This window comes from Lepidochelys olivacea (assembly GCF_965140295.1).
Source record: "Lepidochelys olivacea isolate rLepOli2 genome assembly, chromosome: 7".
Lineage (NCBI taxonomy): Eukaryota > Metazoa > Chordata > Testudines > Cheloniidae > Lepidochelys > Lepidochelys olivacea.
In genome coordinates this window covers 49,660,466-49,674,940 of record NC_140417.1, presented here as the reverse complement: position 1 = coordinate 49,674,940, position 14,475 = coordinate 49,660,466, and the positions used below count along the sequence as shown (strand labels likewise).

At 49.7% G+C, this 14,475-nt stretch overlaps 1 protein-coding gene across 1 annotated transcript in view; it reads left to right on the top strand.

Moving 5' to 3' along the window:
• Positions 1–14,475, top strand: part of RBM6 (RNA binding motif protein 6) — a 150,067-nt gene that overhangs the window by 121,260 nt on the left and 14,332 nt on the right. Inside the window, exons 7-13 of the mRNA XM_084632910.1 lie at positions 1,173–1,247; positions 4,127–4,187; positions 5,952–6,020; positions 9,294–9,542; positions 10,625–10,785; positions 12,323–12,420; positions 13,401–13,443. Coding sequence (XP_084489036.1) covers positions 1,173–1,247; positions 4,127–4,187; positions 5,952–6,020; positions 9,294–9,542; positions 10,625–10,785; positions 12,323–12,420; positions 13,401–13,443 — 756 coding nt within the window. The remainder of the gene's footprint in view (positions 1–1,172; positions 1,248–4,126; positions 4,188–5,951; positions 6,021–9,293; positions 9,543–10,624; positions 10,786–12,322; positions 12,421–13,400; positions 13,444–14,475) is intronic.

Here is a 14,475-nt window from a genome sequence, read left to right as displayed (position 1 = left end):
TTTTCTCCATGTGCCAGTGTGCGTTGGGTGCAGGTTGTCCATTCTCCACCTGGGGTGATACAGACAGCCTGGCCCAATCAGCATCAAAGGAGAAGGGGACTTATTCCCAGCTATTCTAGAGCCAAACTCTTTGTCAGGTGCCAAGTCGAATCTCTGGATTTCTTGTGAGCGCTGACGCCCTGGGTATATAAGCCTGGGCTCTGCGAGACTGCGATGAATGCCACTGGGAGTCCTCACTGCTTAGTGGTTTCAGAGGTGGGTCCAAGTGGATATCTAGGACTTTCACCTTCCCTTAGTTTTACCCTTTTAAATCCATATACGTAGCTGTATTGCAGCAGAGCTTGTTGTCCCTAAGGGCTCCAAGTGTCTGCCAAGACTGCTGTCTTCTCCCAAGGGGAAGCTCTAAATGAATGTGCTAGAGTTGGATCAGGCACATGATAGTCCCCATGTATTGTCCTGTCCGCTCCTCTATCCCTCCACCTCCTGCCGTGCTCTCAGCTCTTGTCTGGCCACTGCCTGAGCGCTCAAAGTCAGCCCCAAACCTGCCTTCTCCACATGGTGGCATGCTGTGCCTTCTCCCAAGCCAACAGCCTCCCCCATGGGGTGGGACATTTCCTTGGAGAAAAGCCAGGTTCTGAGGAAGGACGGAGAGGCCAACACAGGTACCAAAATCCTCTTGCCTTTGGTTGTGGTGTTTTCCCTTTTGTTCCTTCTCGAGTGTCTATGCCAGCAAGGTGTCCTCTCCTGAGGCCCATCCAGCAGACAAGAATGTGGCTGGGTTGGAGCAGTTTGGACAGCTGCCCCTTTCCCAACCCGTTGACTTTGCAGCGAGTCGAAGCAATTCCCATGTATGTTTATCTTGGGATCATTGTATTCTGTCTGTTGCACTTTGAGGAGCTGCCAAAGCTTTTCTGGGCCAGCTGCTCTGGCACTAACCATGTCAGCAGTCCAGTGCAACTGCTATGGCAGGGGCAAAGGCTGGTTCCCTGCTTTCATTTCCTTGGCAAACCTCCAGCTCTGTAATTGAGCTGGTGATTTTGGCTTTTTTTGCTGTCCTACTTTGCTTACAAAACCCATTGGGTTGGAATCCTGGGACTTTCTTAGCCTCTTTCCCACCGTTGAATTTCCTAGTGTGTTTGGCATGTTAGTCACTGACTCCCTTGTCTCAACAGGGAACCCTTGTGATTGGTGGTAAAGAAGTGACCCTTGAGTACACGCCGTGCCCGGAATTTTGGCGCTGCAAACGTGTAAGTACTTGGCAATGGAGGATTTATTTCACTTATTTTTCCCATGCCCCCTTTCTTTCTGAAGGTAGTGAGGTGGAGTTAGATGCATGCTCAGTTGTGCAAGATCCCCTTGTGCGGTTATCATAGAATCATAGAATATCAGGGTTGGAAGGGACCTCAGGAGGTCATCTAGTCCAACCCCCTGCTCAAAGCAGGACCAATCCCCAATTAAATCATCCCAGCCAGGGCTTTGTCAAGCCTGACCTTAAAAACTTCTAAGGAAGGAGATTCTACCACCTCCCTAGGTAACGCATTCCAGTGTTTCACCACCCTCCTAGTGAAAAAGTTTTTCCTAATATCCAACCTAAACCTCCCCCACTGCAACTTGAGACCATTACTCCTTGTCCTGTCCTCGTCTACCACTGAGAATAGTCTAGAACCATCTCCTCTGGAACCACCTCTCAGGTAGTTGAAAGCAGCTATCAAATCCCCCCTCATTCTTCTCTTCTGCAGACTAAACAATCCCAGTTCCCTCAGCCTCTCCTCATAAGTCATGTGTTCCAGACCCCTAATCATTTTTGTTGCCCTTCGCTGGACTGTCTCCAATTTATCCACATCTTTCTTGTAGTGTGGGGCCCAAAACTGGACACAGTACTCCAGATGAGGCCTCACCAATGTCGAATAGAGGGGGACGATCACGTCCCTCAATCTGCTCGCTATGCCCCTACTTATACATCCCAAAATGCCATTGGCCTTCTTGGCAACAAGGGCACACTGCTGACTCATATCCAGCTTCTAGTCCACTGTCACCCCTCAGCCTCTCCTCATAAGTTATGTGTTCCAGTCCCCTAATCATTTTTGTTGCCCTCTGCTGGACTCTTTCCAATTTTTCCACATCCTTCTTGTAGTGTGGGGCCCAAAACTGGACACAAAACTCCAGATGAGGCCTCACCAATGTCGAATAGAGGGGAATGATCACGTCCCTCGATCTGCTGGCAATGCCCCTACTTATACATCCCAAAATGCCATTGGCCTTCTTGGCAACAAGGGCACACTGTTGACTCATATCCAACTTCTCGTCCACTGTAACCCCTAGGTCCTTTTCCGCAGAACTGCTGCCTAGCCATTCGGTCCCTAGTCTGTAGCTGTGCATTGGGTTCTTCCGTCCTAAGTGCAGGACCCTGCACTTATCCTTATTGAACCTCATCAGATTTCTTTTGACCCAATCCTCCAATTGGTCTAGGTCCCTCTGTATCCTATCCCTGCCCTCCAGCGTATCTACCACTCCTCCCAGTTTAGTATCATCCGCAAAATTTGCTGAGAGTGCAATCCACACCATCCTCCAGATCATTTATGAAGATATTGAACAAAACCGGCCCCAGGACCGACCCCTGGGGCACTCCACTTGACACTGGCTGCCAACTAGACATGGAGCCATTGATCACTACCTGTTGAGCCCGACAATATAGCCAACTTTCTACCCACCTTATAGTGCATTCATCCAGCCCATACTTCTTTAACTTGCTGGCAAGAATACTGTGGGAGACCGTGTCAAAAGCTTTGCTAAAGTCAAGAAACAATACATCCACTGCTTTCCCTTCATCCACAGAACCAGTAATCTCATCATAGAAGGCGATTAGATTAGTCAGGCATAACCTTCCCTTGGTGAATCCATGCTGACTGTTCCTGATCACTTTCCTCTCATGTAAGTGCTGCAGGATTGATTCTTTGAGGACCTGCTCCATGATTTTTCCGGGGACTGAGGTGAGGCTGACTGGCCTGTAGTTCCCAGGATCCTCCTTCTTCCCTTTTTTAAAGATTGGCACTACATTAGCCTTTTTCCAGTCATCTGGGACTTCCCCTGTTCTCCATGAGTTTTCAAACATAATGGCCAATGGCTCTGCAATCACAGCCGCCAATTTCTTTAGCACTCTTGGATGCAACTCGTCCGGCCCCATGGACTTGTGCACGTCCAGCTTTTCTAAATAGTCCCTAACCACGTCTTTCTCCACAGAGGGCTGGCCATCTGTTCCCCATGTTAATGTCATAGTTAATGTCATCCAGGAGGGGGTGTTCCTGCACTGCCAGGAACAGTCTTTCTGTTGGCGTTGGCTCCATGCTGTAGATATACCTTCACAGTAAAACTGCACTTTACGTTGGGGGAGTTTTCACTTCCCTGCCTCAGGAATCAGTTGAGAAACCGAAAACTAACTGCACCTCTGCATTCTTTCAAAGTACAGGGTGGCTGGCAATCAAGGAGAGGTCTGGTCTGCAGAGTCATTTTCATGTGCTGAGCGACTTGGTCCTTGCTTCACTGGGTTTTGTTTTTTAGGAGGAGTGCCCAGTCTTAGAAAAGTTGCCCAGGAGCCAGGCATGCAGCTCTAGCAACCAGTGGTGCAAATTAATAAAGATGGGACTGGTGCTCCTCAGTCACTTGAAAATCCCGCTTGCTGTTCTCAGGGTGCCTCACCAGCTTCCACCCTTCATGCCAGCTCTCTGCAAGCTAACGTCACTCATCCTGTCTCCTTCAGGCTCTTAGGGCTTTTTTAGACATGCAGCACTGCAGCTGCACCGTGTTTGTTGAAGACGCTGTATGCCGATGGGGAGAGCTTTCCCATCGACATAATAAAACCACCTCCAGGAGAGGCAGTAGCTATGTCAGCGGGAGAAGCTCTCCAGCTGCCATAGCACTGTCTACACCAGGTCAGTGTAACTTACCTCGCTTAGGGCTGTGGATTATACCAAAGTAATTTGTAGTGTAGACACAGTCTTTGCGTTACTCGCTCATGTAACTAACCTGGCTACGTTCTCAAAGTGAAGCAGTGACTTGGAACATGCTGATAGCTGTTACAATAGCCTTTTAAATGTCTCTCCCTCATGCTGCCTGTCTTTCACTGCAGTGTAAAGTGTGTACTGTGGGGTACAGATCTTCCTGCTCCTATTGCAAGCTCCCGAGAGATGGTGAGTATATTTTGTCACTGTGCCAAACTGGGTTTTATACGTGTAGATTAAAAGCCTTTGTTTGCCCTAGGGAGTGAATGTCTCTGTTGACTGGTTTCTTTGTGCCATGCAGTGGGATGTCTAGGTACCATATAAGAGAATTAGTAGCAGTACTGGAAGTAGATATGCTGCCAGGCTGTTTGCTCTGCATGCGAGGCAAGGCACAGGGCCACACTGATCTGTAGTGGGAGGGAGTTCCACAGGACAGTGCCCTTCATCCAGAACATCCTGCTGCCAGTACCTGATAGTACTATCCTCTGTTCCTTCAGTGTCATTGTTCTCCTTCATTCCTAACATTATGGATGCTGAGTGAGAGCTGGTCCAGGCTACGCAGCCTAGACTGCCACAGGCATTGAAGATGAGGGCTAGGACCTTGAAGCAGACACAGAATTAGATGGTGCCCCAGTGTAGGGTATAGACTGTGGATGTGATGTGTTCCCATCTAGCGGCCTTGCTTAGGAGACGGGCTGCTGCATACTGCAGCAACTGGAGCTTTTGTCTGGCCTTCTCACTGCAATAGCCCAGCCCAGGAAGGGGCTGTCAAAGGTCTGGCTGGCTGCTATTGCTGGAGAGTCTGGGAATACCACGGAGTCCAATCAGCTCTGAGACTCTGCGCAATTGAAGAGACAGGAGAGCAAGCACCCCCAATAGTCTGTGGTCATGGATTCTGCCAGTTCCTCCCCGTGTCACCTCTGTCTTACCAGGTTCTCCACCCTACTTCTGTCGGACAGCCAGGCATTCACAGTGCAAGGTTTTGCGCTGCTGCTTTTCTGCTAGCAGATTCAGAATGTCTTGTGCCTCCTACAGAGCAAGTCTACGTACCTTGGGCAAACAGTGTGTGTTACAAGCTCTGTTGATCCAGAGAACAAACTGCCAATACCTATTAGCCCCCATGCGCTGCGCTCTGTTCAGAGCTCTTTATTCACTGCAGCCCCACCCTTAGAGAGATCCTGACTCCCTCTCACTGTTACTGTAACATGAGCAACCCACCATCAGTGTTATGGAAGCAGAGCTCAAACTGCTGGCCTTTCAGCTCTGCCTTCTTGGCTAACTTAACCAAATGGTGATACAAACAGCTGTATAGCGAGTTAAATGTTCAGGCCCCTCCAGATGCTTTGAACATTATACGGCTGTGTGCCTCATTTTACTAGTCTGGTTAGCTGATGGCCATGGGAATGCATGTGTTTTAAGGGTTAACCCTGTGTGACTGGTCTTTAAATGATGGAGTGGATCACAAAAAGGACACACAGTCTTAAGGGGTAGGGTTCTCCCCTTCTCCAGTGGTTCTCAACCAGGAGTCCGGAGCGAGCAAGTTGCAGGGCGTCCTCCAAGCAGCCCCAGTGTTAGACTTGCTGGGGCCCAGGGCAGAAAGCTGAAGTCTCACCGTATGGGTTTGAAGCCTGGGGCCCTGAGCTGTTCCACTTGGGAGTGAAGCCAAAACCTGAACAACTTAGCTTCCTGGGGGCCCTTGTGGTATGGGTCCCCAGACAATTGCGCTGCTTGCTACCCCCTAATGCTGGTCCTGGCTTTTATATGCAGAAAACTAGTTTTGTGGCATAGGTGGGCCATGGAATGTTTATAGCATTGGGGGTGGGGGGGGGCTGGGAGCTCAGAAAGAAAAAAGTTGAGAACCCCTTCCCTTCTCTAAGCAGCTGTTGGGTGAATTCCTGCATGTTTTGTGGCTGATGGCCTTGAAATAATTCCTGCTATGCCTTTTTCTTGTAGGGAGCAGACCAGGGACAGAGCCCAAAAGTGGTTTGGAGGGAGAGGATGTGCACGACGAGCAGGACTTCAGTAAGAGAATCACCATCACACAGTCTGGGGTTGTGGATATGCTCTTTCAGAGAGGGAAAGGTGTCTGTGGGCTCCATCTGTAGAAATGCATGGGAAAATGCTCGTGCATAATTTACACATGCAGTTACTGCAGTTGGACATTTAATCTCTGTAATTTCTTGTGCAAATCATGCACAAAACCTTGGTATGTAGCCAGCATTCTGAACCCAGCTACATGCTGCAGTGTTGATATGAATGAATAAATGTTCTCTCACCTGTACCGTATACGTTTGTATCATAAGGAGTTGTGTTAACTTAAAATAAGCCTGTGTGTAACTGTATCAGTATTTGTGCTGCATATGTGGTTATAGCCATCTGACAGATCAGTGTCCCCGGTGAGTTAGCATCAGGGTAGCCTCCCTCTTTGGATGTTCCCTAGATGCTGCACAGCTTTGGGAATGTTCTGGACTGCGGTGCCCATTGGGGTCACACAAGGACCTTCTCTTGGCACTGAATCTGTGGAGCAGCCACCTCTGTTTCTACCTTTCCATGGCCTACCGCAAGTGCAGGGACCTTCCCTCTGCATGCTGGCTGTCCTCTGCATGGCCAGGGGTGGGAGCCTGAGTCCTTCAACATCCGAGGGCTCTCCTTCCCCCTCATTTAGGTAAAAGTCCTCAGCCCATCTTCCTGGGATATGTATTTCTCACTAGACTCCCACCAGTGGGCATATGCAGAGGCTGCCTTGGAATAGAAAGAGGTTATTTATCATGAAAAATGGGGTTCTCTGCTCATTCTCACTTCCCATCCCACCTCACCCCCTGCCTCCTCCGAGTTCCCCTCTAAGAGAAGTCTGGGGTTTAGTAGAAGGACTGAGGTGCTTGGATTTGCACAGCACACTTGTAACAATGTTTGGTGCAGTCTGGAGGGCTCTCAGAGCTTAGCAGCCCCAGGGGATGCATCCAGCAAGTCTAATATGCGGCAGTAATGCTATCGAATGGGCCCTAAAGTTAAACCTAGGGAACGCCAACTCTAGCGCCTCTGCCAACCTCAGCTGAGGCAGTGAGACATAAATAAAGAGGTGATCTCTCAAGTGTTGGGATCCCAAACCATGTAGGAATTTATAGCTCAAAACACCCTAAACACCACTCAAAAATCAGTAGCCAGCCAGTGCAAACCACGGAGCACTAGTGTCATGAGAGATTCCTCTTACAAAGCAAGCTGCCACTTTCTGCATTAGTTTGAATTTTCAGGTTAAGGTTCAGCCCCATTAAGAGCGTATTACAGTAGTTTGATATTGAGATGACGAAAGCATTGATTATGAGAGCAAGAGCCACATCTGAAAAAAACCTTTGCAACTTCTTGGTTAGACACGGCTTGATAAAAACCTTCCTTGTCACTGACGCTAAATGATATAGCAGCAGCTGGGGGTCCACCCATAGCCCTGATTTTAACCTCAAGCAACAGTCACAGAGGATCCATCTTCAGTAAGGAGGCAGATGTTTCCATCACATGGAATGGTTGCTTTCCCCATCCTGTCAGCCTCACTTCAGGTTTGTCTGGACTGAGCTTCAGCCAGCTAGCCTACATCCGCTGTCTTCAGTTCTGTTGATTTGTGAGGAGCTGATCCTCCGTGTTTGTTGCTTGGCCTTGCTAAGAGCCCCTTGTACACCCTGAATGAGACAGAGCTCTGTGGAACCGTGCACAGCAGAAACCAGAGAGGGTCTCCAAGAGAGAGGGACAAAACACCTGACTGGCAAGCCCCTTGCTTCCTGCCAGGGTTTGCTGGCAAGTCAGCCACTCCTCACAATCCCCAGTGTTGAAGACAGCGGACAGATCTGTCTGTACAGCAGTTGGTGTTGCACGCAGGACTGGCCCCAGACTGACATAAGTCAGAGATGTGAGGTGACCATGCACTCTGAGAGTTGTCTTCCACAGCCTTCCCATTAATGTTCGCCAAGAGCAGGAGATTTGATAGTTGGCTGGGTTGTTACCACCATGTGTCTCTTTTGCGGGATGGCTGGTAGCACAAGATCTTCCTTTATTGAAGCTAAGACTCTAGCCTTCCAAAGGAGGAGATGTAAGCAATCTCCATCAACCCTTCTCTGGCCTGGAAGGACATGGATCCAAAGTACAGTTATGTACTCAGTGTCTCCAATCCCTCCAATACCTCAGGGAGTGACACTGGCCTAAATCCAGGTACTGAAGATCATACTCTCCAGACACTACTCTGTAACCAGGGAACCAGACAGTTCATCCCTGTCCACTGTGGACTTGATTCTGCAACTTGTAACATGATCAGCCCAAATTCAGGAGATAGAGAATTCCACAGGCCTCGCACCACCCTGATATGGTTTACACGGCATTCAGACTGGCTGACTGGCTAGTCTGGGTAATCTTGACATCCCTGGCTCATTTAATGTATATCTTGGGTGCACTTGTCCCTGTGACACATGTGAACGAAATACATTGTGAGAAGGGAGGAAGGTGTGAGACCATGATCTTATCAAGTAAGCAGTACAGGTGTTAGCAGTGAATATGGCCAGGGCCTGACGTGTCTCCTTTGCTCCTGTCTAGGCAGCATGAGTAGCTGCTAGGATGGAGGTGGGGGTGGCAGCAGGAGGGGACATGATCCAGCCTATAGGGGAGGGGAGGCAAGACTGAAATATTAATTAGTACAAGAAATGTTGAAAGTCAAATCAAAAGAAGAGTTTTTGGAAGGGGGGGGGGTTATTCCTCACCTGGAATGGATAGGCAACTTATCAAATTCATAATTAATCTCGTTACATTGCCCGTCAGTGCTGTAGTTACACAAGTCCATGATTGCGCAGCTGTTCTAGAACACTGAGGTCGGAGAATCAGTGGCCAATCACTAACACTTCCTGGCTACAGGTGTTCAAGAATAGTCTCGGGTGATAAAAGTGTAGATAAAAGTCTCGGGTGATTAATGTAAGGGGTGGGCGTGATCCTGTGCCAGATCCGGGAGGTAGCCTCCAAACCCATGTGGGATTCCATTTTTCAGATAACAGCTGAACCTGAAAGTAGGCCTAGGCAAAAGGGAGGCCAAATTATGAGCTCCTTCTTGGAGCAGGGATGTGATGATGTGAGCTTTAATGTCTTGTCTGTTGAAGTCTAGGAAGCTTTCGTGTTCCTGCTAAGTGTTCAGAAACGTGGCTAATCAAAGGACAGCAGAGTCAGTTTGCCAGCCCACTGCCGGTGGTTGGGAGAAAATACAAGGTTTGTAGTGTGTGCCGGGGGGGACACTGAAAATGGGTTCATTCCATTTCTTTTCTCCAGTAACGGAAACCAAGCTTGAAAAACCCGAGCAAGAGCTATCAGGACACCCGAAGCCTCAGAAACAGCCTCCCCAGCATGCAGCTCCTCCGCAGCAGAGCCAGCCCCAGGAACCCGAGCCTCGGAAGAGAGACGAAGGCAGAGAGCGATGGCCTTCGCAGGAGAAAAGGTACCCTCCCTGGAAGGAGAGCCAGGAGCCTGCTGCCAGGAGGGAAGCTGAGCAGACCGCACCTCAGGAGGGCGAGAGTAAAAGTAAGTTGAGTCTCAGGCTTTCAGACAAAGGGCCAAAGTGCAGAGCACCCGGGTTTGGCTGGGGGTTGGGCCGTCACTGACAGAGTGCAATGGCTTTTCCCTATGCCACCTGTCTGAGGGATGCTTCCTCAGTGTGAATTCAGTAAGCTTCATGATCTGTTGCAGGGTGGGGTAGTTGATGGGGAGTGGGGTGTCTCTGCCTGGCTTGCTCAGGTACTGGTGGATTTGGGGAGGGAGGCCCTGCTTGGATTTCTCAGAGAGGATTTGGGGAAAGAGAGTGGTCCCTGGCCAAACTGCCCTCGATGAAATTAATTCAGGGCAAGCTGCCCCTACCCCCATACCATTAATTTCATGGTCTCAGCCCCGCCCCTGTGCTGTGCTCCAGATCTGCTGCCCCAAGGAGGTCTGTGCTGCTGGAGTGGCTCTGGCGCCCTGTTCCTCTCTCCCCCTCTGCTCTGAGGAGCACAGAGAGCGAGTCCAATTGCCCTGGAAGCCCGGTTTGTTCAGGGAGGAGGTGGGAGATTGGAGGCAGCCAGCTGGGATGGTTCATTGCTCACAGGGCCTGGGAAAAGCCTAGCAGGTCAGGGCCTGCCTTGCTTTCTGCTCTTCCCCTTCTGCACCCACCCTCCTTTCCCTCCCAGGGACCCTTCTGTGTCCTCAAATAGGGAGGCTTCCTGCTAATCATAGCCTGGCTCAGGTCTCCTCTAGGGGGTCCAGTGACCAGCTCAGACCTCAACTCCTTCTGCCCTGGCTGCTTCTTGTCTGTCTTTGCCAGGGGCTCACTGGCATGAATTCAGCAGTGATTGCATTTGTGCGTGATTCCAAAATCAGGAGGGGCAGACCCAGATTTCTACAGGGCCCGGAGATAGCAGGGGCACAGACAATGAGAGGAGACTGGGTCTTCGTCCACGTAAAGCTATACCTGGGGGAGGAAGTGAGCAGCCTGTCTGTGTAAGCAGCTGTATCAGAGTCATTCAGACAAGTTTATTTTCATTTTGCTGTCACTGTGGTGGTAAGAGGCTGGCTTCATGCAATGTTCTTTGTCTTCTCTTCTCTCCCTCCCCCTGCCTGGGCTGCTGCAGCAATTATGCTGAAGCGTATTCCTCGCTTCACCCCTCCGGAAGTGATCGTGGGGCTGCTGGCACCATTTGTTCGTCTCTCCACCTCCAGCGTGAGCATCATTAAGAAAAGGGCTAGCCAGAGAAGTGACAACTATGGCTTTGTGGAACTGGACTCGCATGCTGTAAGTGGCCCTGACCCTTCCCCAAGGTCTGTGCAGAGAAAGAGCAAGAGAAAACATAGTCCTATCATAGACATCCAGGTTCACGCTACAGTTACCTTGGAAAGGCTTGTCTTGCTAGTAGAAGCAACAGTCTCAGGCCAATTTCAGCCTTTCCTAGTTCCGCTTTGGTCTGTCTAGCCGAGTCCCTAGTCCTAGGTGTGGGGAATGGCTGACGACTCTTCATCTTTCCTTTTGCTCTCCAGTACAAACCGTCTGAGCTTTAGTCCATCATAGATACCGTTAAGCTGCGTGAATTTCTTGCATCAGTTGCTCTAGGAGAGGGGTGGGCAAACTTTTTGGCCTGAGGGTCACTGAGACTGTATGGAGGGAAGGCTGTGCCTCCCCAAACAGTCTGGCCCCCTCCCACTTCCCGCCCCCTGAATTCCCCCCTCAGAACTCCTGACCCATCCAACCCCCCTTGCTCCTTGTCCCCTGACTGCCCCCTCCAGGGACCCCCACCCCTAACTGCCCCCTGGGATCCCACCCCCATCCAACCCGCCCTGCTCCCTGTCCCCTGACTGTCCCAACCCCATCCACACTCCTGCCCCCTGACAGGCCCTCCGGGACTCCCACGCTTATCCAACCATCCCCTGTTCCCTGACTGGCCCTGGGACCGCCTGCCCCTCATCCAACCCCCCGTCCCCTTACCATGCTGCTCAGAGCACCAGGACTGGCAGCCACGCTGCCCGGCTGGAGCCAGCCACGCCACCATGCTGCCCGGCAGGAGCTCACAGCTGCGCCACCCAGAGCCCTGGCCGCATGGCAAGCTGAGGCTGCGGGGGAGGGGCTGGGGGCTAGCCTCCCCAGCTGGGAGCTCAAGGGCAGGATGCTCCCACGGGCCGTAGTTTTCCCACCTCTGCTCTAGGAGATGCAAACTTTCACATACCAACCAGCTGCAGGGATCTGCCTTTGTATCAGGCTGAACCATTTCAATACTCCCTCCTTATTGGCCTTGCCTTGCACAGAGGCTAGTGGCAACAGCAGCCCTCAGGGAAAGCAAGATCCAGGCAAGTTCACTCCCTGGCTGGTGAAGGGGCCGAAGGATGGGCAGGGAGCCCAAATATGCACTTCCCCCTTTCTCACATCTGAAGAGTCTTTGAAACATGTTTAAAAGAGACGGAGCTCTTGTAATGTTTATCGTCCCAGGGCGGTACTCCAACCTGCTGCTACCTGCACAGCTCAAACCATCCTTCAGAGGGCTCCCTCCCTGGAGGGTCTGGGTCGAGTCCTCCAGCCCAGCAAAACTCTCCCTAGCAGCTCAGAGACCCTAGTGGATATGGATTTACTGAATTCAGTAATCAAACTATAAGACCTGGTTTATATCCAGTCAGCTCTGGAACCTGTTACACTGTGTGGTGGGTGACTTGTATTCTCACCAGGGTTCAGCCTCAAACATCTCACCCCGAACAACCTCAGAGTTCATTCCGTTATGGCTGGATTTTGGAAGTGGGCTTCTGTTTCCTTCTGAAGAATGCAAGCTTGTCTCTTCTTTCCCCAGGAAGCGGTGCAGTTGGTGAAGGTTCTGCAAAACCTGGATCCCCCAATCTGCATTGATGGGCACACCGTAATTGTGAACCTAGCCACAGGAAAGAGAAGGTGAGAGAAGATGAGAGGCAACGCTATCCAGTGTACGACGGGCTGTGGTGCCTTAGTCTTTCCAGTTGAGGCCACGTTATCATACTTGAATGCCTAAAGGTTAAGCACCCAAATAGCTCACAGGTGCCTGGATAGGTAATTAGGTACCTTCCCAGAAGTTTAAGAGGGGAACTTTATAGTCATCCAAGTTTGACAAGGTGACTTGGGTGTCTGAAAAACAAATGGCAAGAGTCCTAGTCCAGTGGTTCTCAGCCTTTCCAGACTACTGTTCCCCTTTCAGGAGGCTGGATTGTCTTTCAGACCCCAAGTTTCACCTCACTTAAAAATACTTGCTTACAAAATCAGGCATGAAAACGTGTGACAGCACGCTATTACTGAAAAATTGCTTACTTTCTCATTTTTATCATATGCAAATAAAATTAATCAATTGGAGTATAAATATTGTATTTACATTTCAGTGTATAGTATATAGAGCAGCATAAATAAGTCATTTGTATGAAATTTTAGTTTGTACTTCACTAGTGCTTTTTCTGTAGCCTGTTGAAAACTGGGCAAATATCTAGATGAGTTGATGTAACTCCTGGAAGACCTATGTGAAGGCATACCCCTGGTTGAGAACCACTGTCCTAGTCAAGTGGCCTTTAAAGTTGGTATCCACTGACCAATTCCCATTTCCTGGGGGTTAGGAGATGGGGCTTCGGCATTTCCGAGCGCATCGGGGGCAAGGTTATCCAGTTCAATACATTGCTTGTACCCAGAGACTTTGCTGAGTCAACAACTTTCCTGGAGTTGGAATGACCCCTCACATCTGACAGAGGAGCGGCCCCGCAGATCCATGGTGGCTATAATATGACCTCTGGCATGTGGGTTGAGAGGACTTTCCTCTTCTCTTTGTGGCCCTGCTGGTCTTCTCGAAGATGCTGAGGTTAAAATGAAGCTAACCTAGTTTTAATTAGAAAATTCTGTTTCTCTCTCACTAGAAATGACTACGGGGAGCAGGCCAACAAACTCTACTACAACCCGGTAGGTCTGCACCAATGCTGCATCTTGGAGTGACTTACCTGTAGCTAGCAAAAGGGGCTAGTTGTGGTTGTCGTCATCTGTGCTGTTGGCTATGATGGCACTCACGCTGAAGGGGAGATTGGGCTGCTGGTGCCCAGCAGGGGGACTGGGCTTTCCTTTGCCAGACTGCTTCCTTTGAATGGCCAAAAACTCCCCGGGTTGAAGGCAGAACACTAAGCCAAGGGTGAAACTTACATTTTGCTCTGCTCTGCTCCAAACTCCTAGGCATTGCAACATGCACCGTTCAGTCTATAACACCGTGGTCAGACCTTCAGTACCGAGGGTAGAGGGTTCAGGGAAGACACTTGAAGGGATCGAATAGTCTGGCTTGTATTAGCCAGTTCACACTTATTGAGCATAGGGCATACCATATTATATTATGGCTTTACCACAACTCTGTCCACTTGGCTCACTCTTGTCAAGATAGATATATATATCCTACAATACTCCGCAAAGCTAAACGTAGCTTTTGACATTAGCAAAGAAAAAGCCTGTCAAAGACAAAATACATTCATTCTACGTTGGTGGACAAGTACCTTCAGAGGCAACTGGTTTCAAATGTAGTGTCCAGAAGTGACATAAGGACAGGTACAGAACAGTAAGCTAATGGATTGGTGCAAACAGGTGTGTTGGATCATCAGAGATGTATAAAGTGATTTGTAAGCTGTAAGCAAACGTGCTATAAATGTAAGTGGTTTGGGGGTTTATTTCAAAGTACCTCCTGTGTAAGGTGAACTGAGCATCCTGCGAGAAACCACCTCCCAGAAGGATTGTAATCATGTTAACTTTTTCCTTGTAGAGTCCATGACTGGAAGGAACCGTTGTGATCATCTAGTCTAACTAATGCAACTGTCTTCTTTACTAGTCTACAGTTCACACAACAGAAATTCAGTAGCTTTTGTATTGTTCTGCTTAGCCAATTTCCTGTCCAAGGACAAAGTTTGCTGAACTTGTTGTTGCCTGTACTCTGAAATGCCTTCACAGAGTTAATCA